This window comes from Maylandia zebra, linkage group LG2 (genome assembly GCF_041146795.1).
Source record: "Maylandia zebra isolate NMK-2024a linkage group LG2, Mzebra_GT3a, whole genome shotgun sequence".
Lineage (NCBI taxonomy): Eukaryota > Metazoa > Chordata > Actinopteri > Cichliformes > Cichlidae > Maylandia > Maylandia zebra.
In genome coordinates this window covers 31,921,316-31,942,568 of record NC_135168.1, presented here as the reverse complement: position 1 = coordinate 31,942,568, position 21,253 = coordinate 31,921,316, and the positions used below count along the sequence as shown (strand labels likewise).

Below are 21,253 nucleotides of genomic sequence, written 5' to 3'. Positions count from 1 at the left end.
ATTGTGTTTCCTTCGTTCAGCTGCTGGGAGGGTGAAGCAAAGACCTACCGTATACATGAGAGAGAGGGAGGGAGAGGTAACTTGAGCTTGAACTGAATGTGTGAACATTAACCCCTATTTAGTCCATAAAAGTCTCAAAGCTTGGAAGCATTTTATATGACTCAAATGTTGCAACAGCATTGAATTGAACTGAATTGATTTACCTTTATTAGTCCAACAAGGCAAGCATGCTGCACACAGTGGTTGCTGTTATCACTGTTTGCTGTCACTTCCTATAAAGTACTTGTAGATGAGTACTGAAGTGCTCATCCTGCTATCTGTACCTGAGCTGTGGTAACGCACAAATTTTCCTGCTGTGGGATCAAAAAAAGTCTTGCTTGGCTTTTTAATGTCCGTTGGTTCTTTCTTTTAAACCAGTGCACATTATATTGTTCTTCTTCCTAAAGCAGAGTCATAGTCAGCATGGCTTGGTTAGTTGGGTGCTTTACTTTGGTTATTCCCAGTAAATTGGAACTGATTGTCTTTAATGCTCTTCGGCTTGGCGTACTCGTTGTGATACAGCGTGTGGTGTTGGTGCATTTTTTAGTAGAATATGATATTTTTAATATATTGTGGGACTTTGTAAGCAGCTAACTCTACTAACTAATCTTTCCGTGATGTTTGAGCTTTGAGGAAGGAAATTCAAGTGTTTTATTTGTGTGTTAATTAGACTTGATCAGCTGGTGTCTGTGTAAGTGTATGGGTGCACTTTGCTGACTTCCTGTCTTTAGCTGGTAACTTTGCACTCTACTTTTTCACAAGAATGGCCACATTCATCTTCAAAGGGTTTAGGGTAACAATGTTAAAAATGAAAACGGGTTTTCACAGACCAGTGGTTGGGAATCACTTCTCTTTACAAACAGGAAGCATGTAAACGTGTATCATAAATGTATGATTAGCTACAGAGATGTGGAAATACTTTTGATAGTATTAGTGAATTTTGTCATACAGAATCATAAAACTGAAAGAAGAACAAAGAGTGCTGTGTAAGACGCATCGAAGAGTTTAACTGCTGCACAGTGCATGCTGGAAACTCTGCTCATATGCAAATTTTTATTTAATTAAGTTTGCATTTGGGAGAGTTTCAGTTCGGATGTGGCCTAAACATAAATTACTAGACATTTTAAGCAGGAGTAATCTTTACCAGTAACAGTTTCTTAGTCGGATATGTGTGTGCAATTCATTCACACTCTCTGTCTTTAAAGCAAAGTGAGCTGCTTTCTGTCACAACTGATCAGCTGCTACTTAGCACAAATATCTTATGGACAATGGTGGGCATCCTCTGCATACGGCCATAAGGAACCAGAAGAGTCTGTTCAGCGACAGGTTGCTTCTCCCAAAGTCTAAGACCAACAGACTTAAAAACTCCTTTGTCCCACATGCCATCCAACTATTTAACTCCTCGCTGGAGGGCAGGGGGAGGGGAAACAGGAGGACAAAGGAGGGCGGGAACAACTAAGCTGTAGTGCTTTTTATTGTGCAATATTTTTTATAGTCGACTGTGCAATAATCACTGTGCAACAGACTCACAATAGTTGAAATGTGCAATAGACCTGTGCAATCTACATTTCATCATAGACTATATTTCACTGGTATTCATATTTATCCCTATTATATATTCTGTATTTATATAAAAGTGTATATATGCTATATTTATGCTTATATTCAGTCTCTCTCGTTCCCCTTTATTTGGTATTCTACCTCTGCAACATGCGGAGAAACCCACCCGAGGGGTTAATAAAGTTTGTTTTAATCTAATTCACGCATGGAGACATGGTCATGGCGATCTCTGAAGTTCAAACTGAGCATCAGAATGAGGAAGAAAAGTGACTTCTGAGACGTTGTTGCCAGATGGGCTGGTCCAACTATTTCAGAAACTGTTGATCTGGGATTTTCTCACACAGCCATCTGTAGGGTTTCCAGAGTATGGTCTGCTTTGAGCTAATAGGAAAAATGCAGTAACTTAGATTTCATTCAATTAAACCAAGTTGTGCAGGAGAGCATCTCTGAATGCACAGCATGTAAAGCAGCAGACGACCACATAATATTTTATTAAAGGAATTAAAGACACTGCACTGCAATGATATGTATCTAATATCCAATTTGTTTATGTGAATAAAGAGCCCTCTTCACACTACAGTTTATTATGCGTTCCACAGGGTTCCATGCTAGGACCAATTCTGTTTACATCATTGATGGCATTACCCTGGCCTTCAGTAACACAGTGAGGAATCTTGGTATTTTTTGACCATCCTGTCCTTCAATGTGCATATTAATCAAATATGCAGGGTTGTTTTGTTGCAATGTCTCTAAAATTAGAAATATTCTGTTTTAGAGTGATACAGAAAAACTGGTTTATGCATTTATTACTTGTAGGCTGGACTATTGTAATGAATTATTATTAGGATGTTCTAAAAACTCCCTGGAAAAGCCTTCAGTTGATCCAAAACGCTGCAGCGAGAGTACTGACAGGGACTAGAAAGAGAGAGCAGATTTCTCCCACACTAACTTCTTTTCATCAGCTCCCTGTACAATTTAGATTCTAATTTTGAGTCCTTCTCATCACATACAAGGTCTTGAATAATCAGGCCCCATCTTATCTTAAATATGTCATAGTACTGTGTCACCCAGTGGAGCACTTTAGACTGCAGGCTTACTTGTTGTTCCTAAAGTAGAATGGGAGGCAGAGCCTTCAGCTTTCAGGCCCCTCTTCTGTGAAACCAACTCCCAGTTTGGATTCAACAGAAAGATGCCCTCTCAATTTTTAAGATTAGGCTTAATACCTTTGTTTTTGATAAAACCTATATTTAGGGCTGGATCAGGTCACTCTCAATCCTCCCTTATGTTGCTGTAGGCCTAGGTTGCTGGGGCTTCCTGTGATGCACTGACTATTTCTTCTTCACCAACCTCTCTATGTATTTTTGCCCCACTCTCTTAATCATCAGCTAATATTAATGTCTGGCTCTGTTCCTCTCATCACCTCCAACCTTTTGAAAGAGATGGCCCCGCCCCTCCCTGAGCCTGGTTCTGCTGGAGATTTCTTCCTGTTAAAAGGGAGTTTTTCCTTCCCACTGTCGCCAAAGTGCTTGTTTAAAGGGGGTCTTATTTAAACGAATGTATATTTGATATCATGTTAAGACTTGATCTTTGCTCAGATCTTAACTACTTAAACTACTTCTCTTTAAATGTCTCTGTTGTGTGGCATCTTTCACATTTCCCACAGAACAGGTGCTCTAACTCTATGCAGCTCTGATCAGAGTTAGTTGTCTAAGGAGCTTGGAAAGAAAAGCATCTGGACTTCTTTAAGTTGCTTAAAGACGTTTCACCTCTCATCCGAGAAGCTTCTTCAGTTCTGTGATTTACACCCGTTTTCACACTCCCACAGGGCTTAAATCTGGGACTCTCCACCATTTGACCCTAGAACTGAAGAAGCTTCTCGGATGAGACGTGAAATATCTTCACATCTTTGGTTTATAAGCATCTTTGGTTTATGTCCGACAATATTTTAACGGACCGGCCTTTAAGGTGTTGCGGATAAATACAACAAAATAAAACCAGTACCGGTACCAAAAAAAAGAAGATGTATTCAAAACACACGGGAAAAGACCCAGGAAAACCGAGTTAACGCTAAAAACTGATAAAAACTCTGAAAACATCAGAGTTAGTCCTTTGTATTGCAATTTGTGTCTGTGATTATATTGGTAAGGAAACATGTGACAAGGAAATAAAGGCTCTGTATCCATACCAAAGGTTCATGCATATTTTATTCAAGAGTAAAAAAGTGGATCGTCCCATGGGGCATGCTTACAGTGTTAGTGACCGGGGGAGTCAAAACAGAAAGCTGAGAGAAAAGAGAGAGAGAGAGATTGAACAAGAGACAGAGAAAGTCAGAACCGTGGCACAGTTTCTATGGCACAGGGTCTCCCAAGGGGGGTTCACCTCTCCCAGAGAAGCACAAGATCAACCAAGGAGCAACGCAACATGAAGAGCAACCAGTAGAGAGAGAGAGAGAGAGAGAGAGAGAGCTTAATATTAAGAATAATGTCCATAATAAATAGAATCATAATAATCATAGACTCATAAATATCATCAAATAACAAGAGGAATCATCAAGAATTATGATCAGAGAGAGAGTACACTTTTTTCCTTTAAGTTGTGACGGCAACACGCCTCCCGTTAAAATGTGTCTGCTGCTTTTTTGCTTTGAACAGCGCAAATTTTAACCATGCAATCATGCTTTTGGCTGCCTGAATGCCTGTGCCTTTGTATATAGTAATGGTCATTCATCGATGCTAGTTTAATATTTGTTTATCGTTATTCATATTTATCATTTAAAAACAACTCCTGTACATCGACAAAGAAGAGAGGAGAGAATGTGGACTTGACACTTTGAATAGAAGTGAGTCGTCATTCTGTACAGCGTCGAAAGAAACCAGAAACACAGGTCGTGAAAAAAGAAGAAGGAAAAAAAGGTGGCAAAAATAACCCCCAATGAAATCGAACGCAAAATGAATACAAAAAAAAAAATTTAACATTATGTACAAAATAAATGTTTCATCATACCTCAGTTCATTTATATTAGCCAGAAAAACAAGAAGAAAAGAAAATCCTACTATAGTGAAACACAGAGCACAAATATAATCTTCACATTATTATCAAAGAACTTAACTCTGCATGCACTGATGCTTTAATATAAATGCTTTACAAAGACCCTTTCCCCCCCTTCGGACTTCTTCTTGTTGTCTTGGCTTCTGCCTTCACCAGAAGAGTGTGTTTCCTCAGTGGAATATCGTTTCCTGCTTATTAGGCCGGAGATTCCCGGCAGTCACTGCTGTCTTTTTAGCAGACAGCAACTCGGGAAGAAAGGAGGATGTAGAAAGAGAATGAATAGAGTGTTGAATTCACATTTCAACTCCCCTCCCCCACCTCTGCGTCTCCCTCACATACAGTACATTTGGCATCCCACGTTACCATAGACTGCATCTTGCAGACCCTGTGACCAAACGCATCAAGATGTGCAATAAAACCTCTCTTATTTATTCTATTTACACACAACAGGTGGGAGAAACACTTCAAATATGATCCCGGGTCACATTTGGAGCCACGAGGGGGTTTCTTTGTTTCTTTTTTGGGTGGATGGGCAGGCAGAGGGGTTTCCTGCCACTTGACTTCAAGTGGCGTATGCTTGCAGTGTGGTGCTACAAAAGCAAAATGGGACTCTCCTCCAAAGGAGGAAAGGATGGTGAGGCTCAGATTAGACCGCAGCTTGAGATTATCTTCGCACATCTCTCGCTGGCAGATAAGCCGCCACACTGCACATCAAAAACATATTCTCGCCGTTGCCTGATGCTCGGCTCTGCTCGTGTTCGCAAACGTAAACACTTTTTCATTTTTTTTCGAAATACAGCCATACAGAGACCAACACGTTAAAAGCATGTGCACGCACTTTGGAAAATCAGCATTGGTAATGGTTCCACTTCCTGTTTTGGGGATGCAAACAGGAAAAAGAATCATACATGACACTTAAATACCCCCCCCCCCCCCGATTGCCGTCTGCACCAACCCTTAAACTTGACCCCGTCCATCACAAACAGCACACTTTCACAGGCTTGTCACTGTCAGCCCGCTGGTGATCCCCCCACCCCCCTCCGTACAAGGCAAACAGTAGCTGCTCGTGCTTTGCATGGGGAGTATTTTTGGAGACTCTTTTCCTGTGGTTGTGCAGGTACATGAGAGTTGTAGTTCTCTAAATGGGGCCAATCAGTTCAGAGAAGAGATTGACCCTTTGGTGGTAAAGTCCATGTATGCTCATGCCTTTAAATAGCAGCTGATGGCGACGGGAAAAGGGGCAGGATGTGTGTATGTAATTGCATTGGGTTTTATGTTGTCTGTACCTATTTAGTAAAGGAAATATTGTGTGTGTGTGTGTGTCTGTGTGTGTGATGCATTTTTCTTGTCTGTATATATGCCTATGTACACATAATATGAAATATGGGACCAGGTCAGTGTGGTAACTGTAGATGTGTGTGTCTGGGCACGTGGGCATGTACGTCCATCACTGTAGATTGCTGTTGCTGTCGGTCCCATTGGGCTCTCCCATGTTCATGCGGCCCATCGACAGGCCCACGCTGTTGACGGCATCGCGACGCGGTGGCATCCTCTCATTGATCCGATCCAGACCTTTGGCCTCCTCAAAACTGCTGATCCGATGCTGCGGAGAGAACCCTCGAATGGCTGCAGAGACACACACATACACACACCAAGGCAGAAGCACACATACATGCACAGTTAAAAGTTGACACAGAATTGCACAAAATCTTGTGTATCCAAACCCCCCGATAAGGAGCATGAGTGTGGCCTGGGAAGTAAATCTTTTCTCAGTTTCTCCAGTAACCACATTTATATCATGTTGATCTAAATCTCTTCAGCTGAAGGTCAGCTGGGGTTTGGATAAACAAAATCATATCGTATATATGTTATGCCACCCATGAACCGGTGTTTATCTGGACATTGACCTTAGATTAGCAGTGAGTAAAGTGGTTGGTAAGATGTTATGAGAAAAACAATATGAGCACAATCGGTCTTTCGTAAGACCTTAAGATGTCTTTTCCCCTCGGGACAAGTTTCTGACAGTTAGCTGTTCATTCAAACCATCATATACAGAAGGAGCTCACAGAATTTACAGGTAAGGACATGTAGTCACATTTTTCCATTTCCCTCATGTTCTTCCCTTTTGGCTTTGGGAGTACTCCTTGTTTGTGACTAAGGGGGCAGCTTTAACCTTGCATTGATATCTTAAAGAAGCACTCCACCAATTTTAGTCAGGTCATAGTGACCACCAGGATTTTCTTTACTCCGCTTTGGACTTGACAAATATTTCAGGAAGTGCTTCAACATTTTGGGAAGAATATTTATTTGCTGAGAGTTAGATAGAGCTGATTGCACCTCCATGCAAAAGGATTTTTATAGTGCTTTTCAATAAATCTTTACACAGAAGAAAAAGTGAAACCAGTTGGTTTCCAGAGAGCAGCAAGATATTATCAGATGGCAATTTTATGGGAAGCAGTACAGGTGAGTCAGCAGTGTTTAGAGTCATTATGAAACAAAAGCATGCGCATCTGCTTTTTGTTTTTATTTCATCCGAGTTACAACTTCATACCAACTGACACTAATGCTTTAAAGGTGCAAATGAGGAAATGACTGAACGGACATTTATTATGTGTGTTCTCTGATAAATCTGTTAAATGGGTTTTATGTTTGAGTTAGTCACCATTACTATTATTAATATTATTATTATTTGTCAGATGTTTGCTCATGCTCGCGTAGCATTAGCTTTGCTTTGTATTTACTGCTAATCGTCAAATGTTAGCAAAGCACACAAACACATTAGCAGTACACCAGATCCAAATTATCACAGTCTGTTCTGTCGCACTGAAGAGTCAGTCATTCACGCATATCTGGACTTCAGTTAAACGTATTAATTCAGCAGCGTGTTCCTTCTGTCATTCGTAAACCTGTTAGCATGCTAGTGGAAGCATTTCACAGAGCTAGCATGGCTGTAGACTTGGCTTTATTTCAGTTGTCTTTAAACGGTGTGTCTTTAAATTAGACAAAACATCGACCAGCATTAAGGTTGATTTGTTGTAGTAGCTGTCACCCCAGACCAGGTAAACCTCTGTTCCAGCATATGCTCCTGTACCAATAAGGAGGACTGTCTGGAGAGGCCAACGCCAACTCTTCAACAACGGCACAAGACAACTGTCACACATGCTGCTGCTCACAGATGCCACTGTACTACAAAGCACATGTCTAACACCCAACTACAAATCATATATAACATGACAGAAAACTACAGCACAGGCGATACCCATAATTCATTTGGGTAAACAAATTATGGTCTGTACTTCAGGTAAGCCAAAGACAGCACTAAAGGTACAAACACAAAATAGTATGGGTAACTGAAGCGTGCCGAGTACTGGGCCTGTGCACGCCGGGCATGATACACAAAAGACAATCCATGACCACAATCTGTTCATGAGCTCAAAAGAACCTGGCAGACCTGGCAGCCGCCTCTGAATGTAATGCATCCATATGCCAAATTAATCTTTTTTTCTTTGCAAAGGTTTTGAGCGTGAAACTGTATCTGTATAATTCCAAACCCAACTTTTTGCAGTTGGGTTTGCAGAAGTTTCAGCCACACTAGCTTGCCTTCTTGCCATCTCTTGGTGTAAGCAAAGACTTTTATTCTGAATCTAGGTCACGTGAATACGCTGCAGGAGGCTGAAAGCTAAGTAAAAAGACGAGTTTTGTGGCAGATCAGTGTAAATGTTTCTTCAGCGAATTGCAAATGTTGCAAATTTTGATCTGGCCCGAGTTCTGCTGTAGGTTGTTGAGAAACAGATTGATTGCATGCTCATCTTCTACAGAACTACAGCATCTATGGAAACTATAGAAAAACACTAACACACTGCAGTCCGTGAGGAGGTCTGGGTGACCCTGCCCTCCATTGCAACATCCTCTCCCGCCCACATTCCCGCTCTTCTTGTAAATGTGTGTGTGTGGAGAAAATATTCTCTGCGTGTTTCATCTGAACAGAATGCAAATATATGGCTGTATGTGTTTCCTGTTTCCCAAGAGGATGAAAAAGAAAGGTTTATGCATGTTGTGTGCTTTAATGTGGTGGCTCCAGCATGCAGCAGCTTTGTTGAGAGCGGTGATGCAGTCAGAAGAGCTGAGTGCATCGTGTCTAAGGAAATATCTATGACCTTATGAGCATGGGCGGCTGAGAGCGCAGCCATGCTGCACACACGTCCGTACGCGCACACACACACACACACACACATATAACACACGCGCCCACACAGTGAAATGAGTGGGATTTTACCTTCGGCGTCCTTAACTGTCTCGATAGCTTCAATGGCCTCAATGGTAGCTGAAGGATGGGCAAAAGAAGAGAAAGAAAGGAGGACAGGAAGAGAGAGGAGATGACAGAGTCCGAGAGAAAGATGGAGTACAAAGAAAGGAGGAGGAGAAGGAAAACGAAGTGAAGGCTGAAACATGCTCTGTGCAGATATGCGTAAACATCTTTGCCGTATGGGTGAGCAGCGCTTGCTGAGGAGGCTCCGACAGGCTGAGCTAAATGTTGTCAAACAATCTCTGGTTGGAAAACAGTGTAGGCAGAACTTTGGGGTGATCCAAAAATCAAACAGGAAGTCATAAAACATAAAACGTGACCTCACGCTGGCCTGGGAGATCAGACGGGTATTATGCGATTTATGACGAGCACCATGAACTAAGGCAGAAGTGAAAGATTGCAGTTTTTGACGGCCAGCTTGGACCAATATCTGTTTAGCTGAACATGAAATTTTCTTCATGCTATTCTGTTGGCCAAATTCACGTTAGAGCTCTGTGGAGATGTCATCATGATAAATATACACAAGTGAGAGACTCTGTATCATCAATATCATGTGTAACATCCATATAATTTCAATATTAGCATTAATTAAATATCCCAACTACCAGACACCCCCTTCTAAGGGGCATGTTTCAGGTTTTAAACAAGCAAAGCCCTCAGAGCAGCACTGAGACCACAGCAGGTTCAGAGGGCACCTGGTGTTAGCATTAGCTGCTGTTAGTTCACACACACACATGCATTTGCCCTGTATTTTGGTGTCATTCTCAGGTTCTCAGCCTCTCGCTCGTACACTCTCTCTGACACTCGCACACACAGGCAACCAGTGGGCTGTTAGTATCCTTCAGCGCTGGCGAGGTGAGGTGGAGAGAGGGAGTGAGTCAGTGAGGCAGAAGGATGAGAGGAGAAAAACAGCTGGAGGAGGAGGAGAAGAGGAGAGAGGGCATGGAGGAACCGGAGGATGCTCCAAAGCAGATACTCAAACTGTCTGTGTGGCATTGTGTTTCTATATATGAGTTCGGGGTTAAGTTTGTGTGCATGTGACTGTGTGTGTGCTTATGTGTGTGTGAGTGAATGAAACGCTCACCGCTCTGCAGGGTCTGTTTGCCCCCAGAGAGAACGCCACTGGGCAGCATGCCAGTCGGGGTCAGTCCCTTCAGGGTCAAGACGTTCTCACTCTCCTCCCTGAGAAACAGAGACAGTGTGTGTGTGTGTGTGTGTGTGCGTGTGTGTGTGTGTGTGTGTGTGACAGATGTGTGTGGGTAAAAGAAGACAGCAGGTGATAAAGAGAAAGAATTACACACTTCCTCACACACTGCACACCTGCAAACATGCAAAAAAACACGATTGTGGTTTAAAAGACAGATTTTAGAAAAATCTCTTTTAAAAAGTGAGGATCTGATGACTGCCAGCTTCTGCAGAAGTTGCGGCAAACCGAGCATGTGCAGGCAAGCGCACACGCATGTTTAACTGCAAATTGACCCACCTTAGAACGGAGAACATTTTGGCCATCTTCCCGATGGCTCGGATCTTGTTTTTGATCACCTCTTTCCTCGCTGCCGCTGCACTGGCTGGAAGTGAGTGGAGCAGAAACGTTATTGAAAGTTGATACGTAGAAGAAAAGAAGAACGCTAGCTACCCTTAAAAAAATCAATGCTGGCGGCTTCGTACCGTCATAGATCTCGTCTCCATCGTTCATGAGTTCGTCGTCAGAGCAGATGCTCAGAACATTGACCAGCATCTCAGTCACTGCAGGGCAAACAGACACAGATACGCTTCTATAAAAGGACAACAAAACTGCCAACTGGTTCATGCAGTTTAGGTACTAGTCAAAATGTTAACGACAGGGTAATTATCGTGTCCTTCAATGAATAGCGGTAAATTATCGACCTATGTGACAGCAGACCTTCACACCGGCTCTCCGCGATCCCTTAATGGAACATGAGCCATCATCGGTGTGATTGTTACCCCTTAACACCCTTTGATACGACATGTTTCAGTGTCTACTGTGAAAAATAAAAATGTTTTCTGGGAAAAAATGTGAACAAATCTTTTTATGTAAGTAGGATGGAGCTGAACTATGTCCAGCTGTGAAGACGTTAGAGGGCTGTGAGTGGACAAAGATGAAGATATCAAGAATCACACTCTGTTACTGTACATCAGCGATCCATTTTATTAATCGCTTATCAAACTGGTATCCCTCAGGTCAGTTTGACCTGGAACCATTAACATATATCGTCTTCAGCTCAATTTCAAACTGCAGAGAAAACATATATGTTTATTGATTGCAACCAGAATTAACAACACAACTGTTTTTTGTCACAAGGTTGTAATTGATGCTAAAAATCCACTATACTGAAGCTTATCTTGGTGAAAAAAATGAACTGAGACGTCCTGTTCACTGACATTAATATGTGTTCCAGCCGTCGTCGGCCTTGTTTTGAGGTGCCACTGTCCCAGGTTGTATGACATATCTAGCACCACTCGTGTCCCCTGGTTTCTTTCAGCAGCTCCTCCTCCCAGCTGCTCTGTATATATTTACACATTCCATAAAATAAAGCCCAGATTCTGATGCCACACTTTGCTGGTTTTGAAGCCATATTCTGCCTGAAAGGCCAGCAGCCTCTAAACCTCACAAGCCATCCGCCCACAGTTACACTGGACAGATAGAGGAAGCCAGTCCACCCACTGCGGGTTGTCCCTGCCTTCAAACAGGTCAAACGAGTCAAATCTGGTGATCTTTGAGAATACATGAATTCTCTTCAGAGACTTTAAGTTTCTCCTTCTGTCTCAGAATCTCACAGACATCCAGTCAACTCCCCTATTGACCAGTAGACACCAGCAAGGACCAGGATCCCAAACTACGCATGCAAACCGTGCAAACTCAACTGAAGGTTTACTTTCACTTTCAAAATTAAATGGTTTCTAAATTATCTTCACGTGGAAGAGGAAGATTTTGCACTTCCTCTTCAACATGCTCTTCCATGGTATTTGTAATGTAATGTGTGTGTGTGTGTGTGTGTGTGTGTGTGTGTGGGGGGGGGGTGTGTGTGTACCTTTTTCTCCAACAAAGGGCAGCGACCATGTAAAGACGTCCATGAAGTTGGGCAACCAGTAGGGGTGAGGGGAGCAGTTGAACTGACGGATGTTCATCACATTGTTCTCATACTTTAGCACCGCAGCTAGACACACACACACACACACACACACACACACACACACACACACACACACACACACACACACACACACACACACACACAGAAGCAGATATTAACCTATTGAAAGCTTGCTCCTCTAGGAGGTAACAATGTTTCCATCCATCCGTACATGTAAAGATTTTCCTGAGAAGTCTTACAACGCAAACAGTTTGCTCTACAATAATTGGATAACACACGTCAGTCAGACCTTTGTTGTTGTAGACATCCAGGTAGTTTGGAGCGGAGAAGATGGTGATGAGCGAGGGGAAACCTGTAGTCTGACTCTTCCTGTACATACGGTACCTGAGGAAAGAGAGACAAACAAGCCGCCCACGTTATAGCCACTCAAATAGGACACCGCGCTGTGGATGAAAGAAACAAAGATTTGCTTTGCAGGTCTTCTAAAGCAGCCAGGGGATGGTTAGAGGTGAGACAGCCACACTCTTTTAAACTAACAGAACAGAAATAGACCAGATTGCCTTGCATAGCAGAGGAAAATGACAAGTAAAAAAACAGAAAAAGCTACTGGGCATCGGAAGCCTGCATAGATATGCAAATTATCAAAACAAAACTTTACTGTTCTGGGTTGTGGTGGCTGAGTGGGTCTAACAATTTCACCCAGGAGAGCGTGGTTCACGTTCTGTGTGAATTTAATGATAATATTTGTATGTTATGTTTGTTTAGGATTTGTGTGGTTTAGGGGAAAATCCTTTTTCATTGTCAGGCCGCTATAAACAACACACATTTTCATCAGGTAATATTGACAGGAAAGTGTGCTGCTGTAAATCCACCGAGCTACAGCTTTAGATTCTCACTGCTTATTAAACTTCAGTGAAGAGAAACCAATTTTTCCCAGACAAACTCACCATTTAGGGTAGTTCCTGTAGCAGCTAGCTTAGATTTTTTTTTTGAGTGAGCTGGCCGTTATTCTCTTTGTGCTGTCACTATTGTTGGAGAATATAATGCAGCAACGGCACATTCACAAATCAAGGGCTTCAGGAATTCAATCAAAGAATTCATAGAGACAGCAGTGAATACAATGTCTTTTGTAAGTTCTCAGGTGAAAGCTGCTTCATTTTGTATCCACACTGGAGCTGCTTACTTCATCGAACAGTCTCTTTTTTGTTTTTTTGACCATGAATGCATGTTTTATCTCCACATTAGCTACTCTGCACAGGTGCAGAAGCCTGGCGACTGAAATAGCTTGTTTTTTGGCCATCCTATAACAAGTGCATTAAGACCTCTGGATGATTACCCAGACTACTTGTCTGCATGACAGACCAAATACTGTTAATGGGTTCACCAAACAGCACACACACAGAACACAGCGCTGCCTTAATTGCTGCATTACATCTAGAGGATTTTCAGTGAGATAATAGATGCCAGGAATGCATTTTTGGGTCACAATTTTTTTCCCTTCACTATTTTATTCAGACTTTTAGTACAAAGTGTACGCAGCCTCTTTGACTTCCTGTGCTGAGTTAGTTAGGGTTGAATCTTGCACCGGCTGTTGGTGCACTCTCAGTCAGACCAACTCTTAACAATGCTAATCACACAGTTTCAGGGTGAAAATTGCGCCGCCTCTTTTCCTGCAATGTGCCAATTCCCCGACAATGAAAAATAACAGCTCAGAACATGAAATGTCAGGGTAAGCCATTAAATGAAATGGTGTGCCCATTTAAGCTGAGAGAAAGGAATGAGCCGCAGCAGCCGGTCAGCTCACCCGGCATCCTGTGCTTCGTGCGCTCTGATGATTGACAGCAAGTTGTTGGTCTGTAAGAACTCGCACACTGCTGGATAACTGGAGACAGAGAGAGAGGGACAACAAGTGAGAGTAAGTGAGGGCAAAGGAAGAAACATGAAGGGGAAGAATTATTCAAAGAGATGCAGTAAAACACACTTTACATAACAAACAAGTCATATGTCAAGGCTGCTGTAAACCACAAAACAGATATTTAAAGTCTGGCAGTGGGTGATGAGTAGGCTTTTGTTTTCTAAGGTAGTGTCTGACTGAGACCAGCAGGGGGCATCAGTGAGGAGTGACAGGCCTGAGCCAGGCTTATGGCTGCCTCAGTGCTGAGGTGTGCTGACTGTACACTAGTTGGCTGATTGATGCTGTGTCTCCTAAACATAGAAAATCGGTGTGTTTGCCACAGAGAACATGTCACAACACCCATTTCTAAACACCGTCTCCCCCTCGTCTGTACATGCCCCCCATTCTTACTTTCTCATCTTTTTCCCCCTGCCACCCTCCTCCTATGTTACTCTCCCTCGTTCTCTCACTGTATCTTAATATCACTCCATATCTGGCAGGAGTAGCCAGTCGTCATAGCAACAGAACCGTGCAGTCTCCCTGGGGATTGTGGGATATCGTTTCATGCTGAAACGGAACTGTGTGTGCTGCGTGTTTGGTGTGCGTATGTGTGTGTAAAGTAGCCAAGATTTTCTACAAATCCCAGCGACCGTTAGTGGATCTCGGATGTGGTGTAAACGCGCACACGAGGCGTCTCTCCCGTTCTCTCTGCTCGGGAACAACATCCCAAACCTGCAGCTTGAAGTCGACCTGAAACTTATTAGATTTCTAATTTGTAGGTGAGCATCGCACGTTGCTCATGCACGGTAGCGACAGGGCGCTCAGATCATTTAGAAAGAGACATCGACCTATCCAAGAGAAAACCCGGAGTCAGGGACATGAGTGAGAACTTCTTTCTCTTTCAGGTGGTGATTTTAAAGAGTACTGTCTCTGCTGTGAACCATCATCCCAGAATATTACATCCACACTGGCTTGTTGGAGTACCAGGTCAGCTCTTAGCTCTGCCTTTGAGCTTCATAAGCACAGGGATCTGCTGCTGCAAGGCTGCCATACTATATTCATTCCCATTCAAAAATAAAATGTCAGGGCTCTTACGTAATGTTTTTTTTGCCGTCACAACACCTTGAGGAGTAATTCTACCCTCCTGTACCTGTAGAAATAGGAGCACCCTCTGACCGTGTTGTGGCCAAAGTACTCCTGGGTCTTTTCATTGCCAAAGTCTTCCAGGGGGTCGGCCCACAACAGGTCGCACATGGGCCCAAACGCCGGAGGCTCCTTGAACCGGTCCAACTAGGACAAAAAAAACACGCACACACACAGAAGTATAGAAATGTGAGCTTACAGAAACAGAGATTTTCTACATGAAAGACATTTTCAGTCATGTAAACAACCCTCCAACACATATAGGATAAATCAGGGGAGAAAGAAAAGCAAACACATAGCATACACACACAAACACATACTGTCAGAGCAGAGCATCTCCATGGCAACCCCCACCACACAGGAGGGAGAAGATGTCACACCAGCAGATTCACCATGGAAACACTGCCATTAGATGAGGAAGTATGTGTTCTCGCGTCTCTGTGTTCATGTGTGCGGCTTTGTGCTCTGGAGCTCAGTGAACTGTATACACACAGGGGTTATTTTATGGTTTCTAATGAACACACTCGGAGCAGGCTAAAAAGCTGAAATAAAAGTTGGTTTATGACTGCTGAATGAATGTGCCTGAGTGCTGCACATAGGTCGATCTCATGTTGCATGCATGATTAATTTTCCTTGCTCTTGTATTCCTTATCCTGCACAGGCAAAGAGCAGGAACTGGAGAAACGGTGAAACTGAGAATGAATAACAAACTGTGGACAGTTACGAAGGCTGATCTTTCTTCTTTTTGTACATTTGCAGGCTGATTACTCTCTATAACAGAACTTACATATATACCAGGATGCTGAATATAAAGTGACACCATGTCTTTGGGAATGCAGATGCAAGGGTTAAATGCATTGTCTACAAAATAAATGTGTTTCTATGGCTTTCTAGGCCAAATCTCCTTACTATCATTATTTATACTTCCTAGTTACAACAAATATAACGCATCACTGTTTTGTGTAAGTAGGAAAAGAACAAATAATGTATTCATTAAACACCTGACTTAGCTACACCCTGTCACCTGAATTGAAGGCAAAGCTGTAGCTACTGCTAAGCTAGGTTTACAAGGTCTAGATTCTTCTCTCCACTGTGATTTGATTCAACAACTAATTCATTTAGTTATGCAGAATAACAAAGGGTATGACCAAAACGGATATTTTTTCTATTTTTCATTGTTTTGTTTGCTCTGTGTAGGCCTTTAGTAAACAATACGTGAAGTTAGCTTTGGCTTCTTTAAGCTTTTCTATATGACAACTTCTACACTGTCAAACCAGACTTTCTCAATCTGATTGGTAGGTTTCAGCTCTGTAATTTAGTTATTACAAATGTTTTTTAAAAGGCTGTTTTATCACTTTATATACATTTTATGCATTACTACATAATGATTAAACAGGAAAAGGTTTAAAATGAATTCAGATTCAGTTCTTCATTACATTTCAGCAATTTTTTTTTTTTAGTACTTCTCAAAGACAGTTAACCATTATTTTTTAAGAGCTGATTGATGCCTTATTTACACAATGGTCAGCATTGCTTATCAAATACTTAGAAATAAATACAAATAGAAAATTCTGTAAAATAAGGTGAAAAATATTACTGTATACAGACAAAACATTCACCCCATAGCTACAAAAAATGTCATTAAACACCACTTTTTGTCAAAAAAGTTATCATTGTTTTGTTATCACAGCAGTGATAACTCAAAACTGCTCGTGTGTCTTTGATTTTACCTTCTTGATGTCGTCCAGCGTGTGAATCTCTGGTGAAAGCCCCCCATGCACACATAGGAACTGCTGGTTCATCAGGGCTGCCAGAGGCAGGCAATCAAACGCCTCCATGCAGGAGTCATACACCTGCTCTGAGTACTTGATCTTACCTGCAGGTTGGGGGAGTAGACAGACATTTCAAGACTTGAAACAAAGGAAGCGCCTGAGTGTGTTTTGACATGCTTTGAATAGCCACCATTGCTACAAATGCACAGTCGGTCCCTGTCACTGGGAGACTGATGCACGCAGAACAAACAAGCCTTTACATGGACAGAAGTTAGTAATCTGAAGGCTTCAGACAGAATCAGTCTAAAAACACGATTGCTAACACGCTGTGGTAATGGTACATATATATAAAATCATACATTACTTTGTGCAGTAAATAGCTTTAATTGTGTTTGTGTGTAACAGACCAAGAATGACACTGCAGTGTGCGTGCCTTAAAGAAAGAACAATAAATTAATAACCAAAAAAAGCAGTAATGGTAGTGAATGTCTATTCTGACCAATTCTGATTATTTTCAAGAATAATTATTTAACCATGACGTCTTCACCACGTCTTCACCACCTAATGTTAACCTTCAAAAAAGTGTGTACAAACCAATGGGTGACATAAAAGTGGCTTTAACCATCTTTTATCTTTGTCTCCCGCTCACAAATCTCCTTCAACTTTCATTTGTTATTCATCAATGTTAATAAAGCAATACCCAGCTCGCCACTTTACCTTAGGCCCCTCAAACATGACGAAGTCATAAAGACGTTTTGCTTAGTCAACCACGATTAGAACATTTGAGCAGAGACAGTGAACACACACTCACTGCCTCTGCTCAGTGTTTTCTTTTTAAGTCTGTCGGTGCACACGGTTAATAACTCATGAATCAAGATGACTGAAATACCTTAGGTGTTGTATTAATTAATGCATTGTTCATGCATTAAGGCATGCATGAGATACTGTTAATTCATGCACTTTCCTGATGAGTCATGGGGTTTTTTTTCACATATTAGTGACGCTTTTTCGTGCATGAAATCACGAATGAATTCACGATAATACCCTTCCCGTAAAGTGTTACCACGTCATTTGGTTCACTTGGGTGCAAGGGCACTAACGTGTGGGATTTTCACACAACGCGTTAATAATTTATGGGGCCAGCTCTTCTCCAGCACTCCCATATGACCTGTTTTTCTCCTCTCTGATGATGTTGGATTTTGTTTTAGAAATGCCACTTCAGAGATACCAGACAAAAAAAATAAAATAAAACACAAATCTCACTATTACAGCATTTTAAATAATGACCCAAATATAAACACAAAGCAGCATAGACATGTCACTTTTTTTCTTCTTTTTTGTATTTGTGTCTGTGTGTATTAAAAACTCCTTTGAATTGGCAGCAATATCAATAACAACATCCAAGACACGGCATCTTTTAAAGTACATTTCACACATGGGCGTAACAATGCATCTGACATAAAATCAAAACCGCGGGATTAAAAATAGCTGAAAGGAGATTGGAAAAGAAGAAGAAGAAGAAGAAGAAGAAGAAGAAGAAGAGGATGGTTTTTAGACAGCAGAGGAGGAGGGAGGCGAGAAAAGAAGAACGCTAAAGAGAGAAGGAGAAAGACTGATGGGAGGAGACAGGAGAAGGAGGAGAGGTTATAAGAAGGAACGAGAGGAGATGACTGGGGAAGAGAGAAGGTAGAGTGTAAGGACATGAAACGACACGTACACAAATCAAAGCCAGTCTTGTGGAGTACAAGCGTACAGTAGCCAGCCTCTGTGTGTGTGTGTGTGTGTGTGTGTGTGTGTGTGTGTGTGTGTGTGTGTGTGTGTGTGTGTGTGACAGCGAGGAGTATGTTTGTCAACCTCTCCATCTGCCTTGTGTAGAGCAAGAGCTCATTATTGCCAGTCCACCAGCTCCTTCCACACTCTCAAACATTTATGAAGACACTTGCACACGCATGCAGTCACAGTACATGCTCTCGTGCTGCACACACACACACACACACACACACACACACACACACACACACATAGCAGATGGTAATTGAGGGCGACCACTATTCGCCATGAGCACCAAGGGAAATTAGCTTCCTCGTCCCTTGGCCAATCAGACACAGAGGAGTAAGTCCCTGAGCCAATCATTAAGGGCCAAATTAATTTGCTGCTAATCACCCACTCTCGGACAGGAGGCTGAAGCTCGCTGACGGAGGAGTCAGAGAGACAGAGGGAGACACTGGGGGAGAGAGCAAAAGGATGGAGGGAGAGAAAGAGAGGGCGGACACAACATGCCAGTGGCAGAAAAGTAAGGATGGTGAGGGGGAGGATGAGAAGAGATCCAGCAGAAAATATTTAACTCCATAGGTGAAACTATCAGGTAATGGAATAAAGCGGATCCAATCAGAGCTTCGCCACCTAAAGCACAGCACAGCTCAACACGATTTGCACGCGTGTTACATGGTGTCATTCTCTCAGCAGTCGTGTATAACGTGTAAGGGCTAATCAGCTTTTCACCTACAATAGCAATCCTGAAAGCTACATTTAGGGTTGCAAACTTAAGACAACCTGAACGTGCAAAACTGCAGATACACATGTTAAAAACATTTACAGCCTGCTGCAAAAAAACTGCTCCCTAAAGCTAATTATGTAGGAAGACAGCCATTAACTACCTGCTATAGGTGTTCAGCTAAATTGTGTAATTGAAAAGGTGTTGGTTTTCTTTATATTAGCTAGTTTGACAGAAAAAAAAGTCGTGGCATGTTTTGTGTTATTTTTATTAGTATTCTTTCCATCAACTCTGAGATGAGTTCAGAAAGTGGTATTGTTGTATTATATTAATATGTTACATAATTAGCAGGTATATATCTCTGTGCTATCTTTAGCTGCACCCTGCTAACTAAGCTAGCTAGCTACCTTTAGCTAATAACGCCTGGCTTTGAAAATAAAACAAAACATGATACCTGCTATAGGAAATACTGACTAATTACTGTTTTTCCTCTTTTTTAAAAACCATGTTTAGGTGTTATTCAAGCACAAATAAACTCTTAGCTGTAAACTGAGCAGTGTAAGTTGTAAATGTATGATCCTGAACCAGTTAGCATGCTAATTTTTTCGCCAAGTTTGTAACCAAACTGAAAATATGTTCTCCAGTCAGCTGAGATTTACAAGATCTGTTCAAACCACTAATAATCAAAACTAAATAAGCACTGCTTAACATCGGAGGGTGAAAGGAGCGGAAGAACCAATCCCAAAATAAAAGAAAAATGGGCCGTGTAACGAAAAGCCAACTCACATTCTTGTTTGAAGGTGAAATATTCTGTCAGATGTCTACATTCATGGTTCCCCCGGAGAAGAAAGAGCGTCTTTGGGTAGAGGATTTTCAGTGACCACAGGTACAACACACACTAAATATTCACCAAAAGAAGAGAAAACATGAGAAATTGAGTTCAGCAGGTACACAACTGCAACAGCATTTCGATTTTCAAAGAGTGCAGATGTCAAATTAATTTTACATCGCAGGCCATAAACAGCCCACTTTGATATGAAGTGGGCCAGACCAGGCAAACTCCCCTTTTTAATCAATGTACAGAAGTTTAAGTACACATTTAATCTCAGAATAATCTCATGATATAAGAAGTACAATTCCAATAGTTTTTCTAAATGCTGCTATAGTAAATGAAAGAAATCTGTCTGTATGACTCTTCCAACACGTTCTCACTCCCAAAGCGTAACATTTTACGCTAGGTGACAAATCGTTGGTATATTACGCTTTTGACCACCCAACACGTCCCTATATTACGAGTTCGGAAAAATTAGGAAACATGAGAGCCGTTTGGTTTTAAATCTGCACATAAATTTTGCATAAATCGTTTTGGAAAACACTTCACGATTAAGGTGGTGGTTAACGTTAAGAATAAGGTTATGATTAGGGTCAGGGCTGGAATACACAGCTGAAACATGTGTTACCGCGGGAGTGTAATTCTATTCGATTTCATCCACAATCTGGCGCGCAACATAGGAACGTGGAAGGTCACCTTCCGCGTTCCCATGGAATGCCTCGGGACATGACAAATCGTCGGTATATTACGCATTGGGAGTGAGAACAGGCTGGACTCTTCAGGCTTAAATTGTAAAGTAAAACTTCTCATTTCTAGAGCATACGGTGAAAAACAGGAACTTTACTGTCATTTAAGTTTTTGGTCTATTACTTAATTACATTGTTGTGCTATGAATGGCCATTAGGGTGGTCTTCATCAGTAGGAAAAACTGTAAAACTGTCTTGTATGTGCAGCATTAATCTGAAACTATGTCATATTGCCTAGAATCAAAGTTAAGCTCAAATTTTGGGGCTGAACAGTTTGGTCATTAGAGTACAGCAGGATGTGTG

At 41.8% G+C, this 21,253-nt stretch overlaps 1 protein-coding gene across 4 annotated transcripts in view; it reads right to left on the bottom strand.

Moving 5' to 3' along the window:
- Positions 1-3,785: 3,785 nt before the first annotated feature.
- The window catches only part of ppp3cb (protein phosphatase 3, catalytic subunit, beta isozyme), a 35,203-nt gene continuing 17,735 nt past the window's right edge, over positions 3,786-21,253 (bottom strand). For 3 of the 4 annotated variants that reach the window (XM_024804314.2, XM_076890968.1, XM_024804315.2), the window contains 11 exons: positions 20,159-20,270; positions 16,837-16,982; positions 15,114-15,253; positions 13,874-13,951; positions 12,359-12,453; positions 12,007-12,132; positions 10,622-10,699; positions 10,437-10,521; positions 10,038-10,135; positions 8,924-8,971; positions 3,786-6,273 (listed from right to left, as the gene is read on the bottom strand). In XM_024804314.2, coding sequence (XP_024660082.1) covers positions 6,095-6,273; positions 8,924-8,971; positions 10,038-10,135; positions 10,437-10,521; positions 10,622-10,699; positions 12,007-12,132; positions 12,359-12,453; positions 13,874-13,951; positions 15,114-15,253; positions 16,837-16,982; positions 20,159-20,270 — 1,185 coding nt within the window. In that variant the 3' untranslated portion in view covers positions 3,786-6,094. The remainder of the gene's footprint in view (positions 6,274-8,923; positions 8,972-10,037; positions 10,136-10,436; positions 10,522-10,621; positions 10,700-12,006; positions 12,133-12,358; positions 12,454-13,873; positions 13,952-15,113; positions 15,254-16,836; positions 16,983-20,158; positions 20,271-21,253) is intronic. The other variant, XM_024804316.2, reaches the window with a different exon arrangement.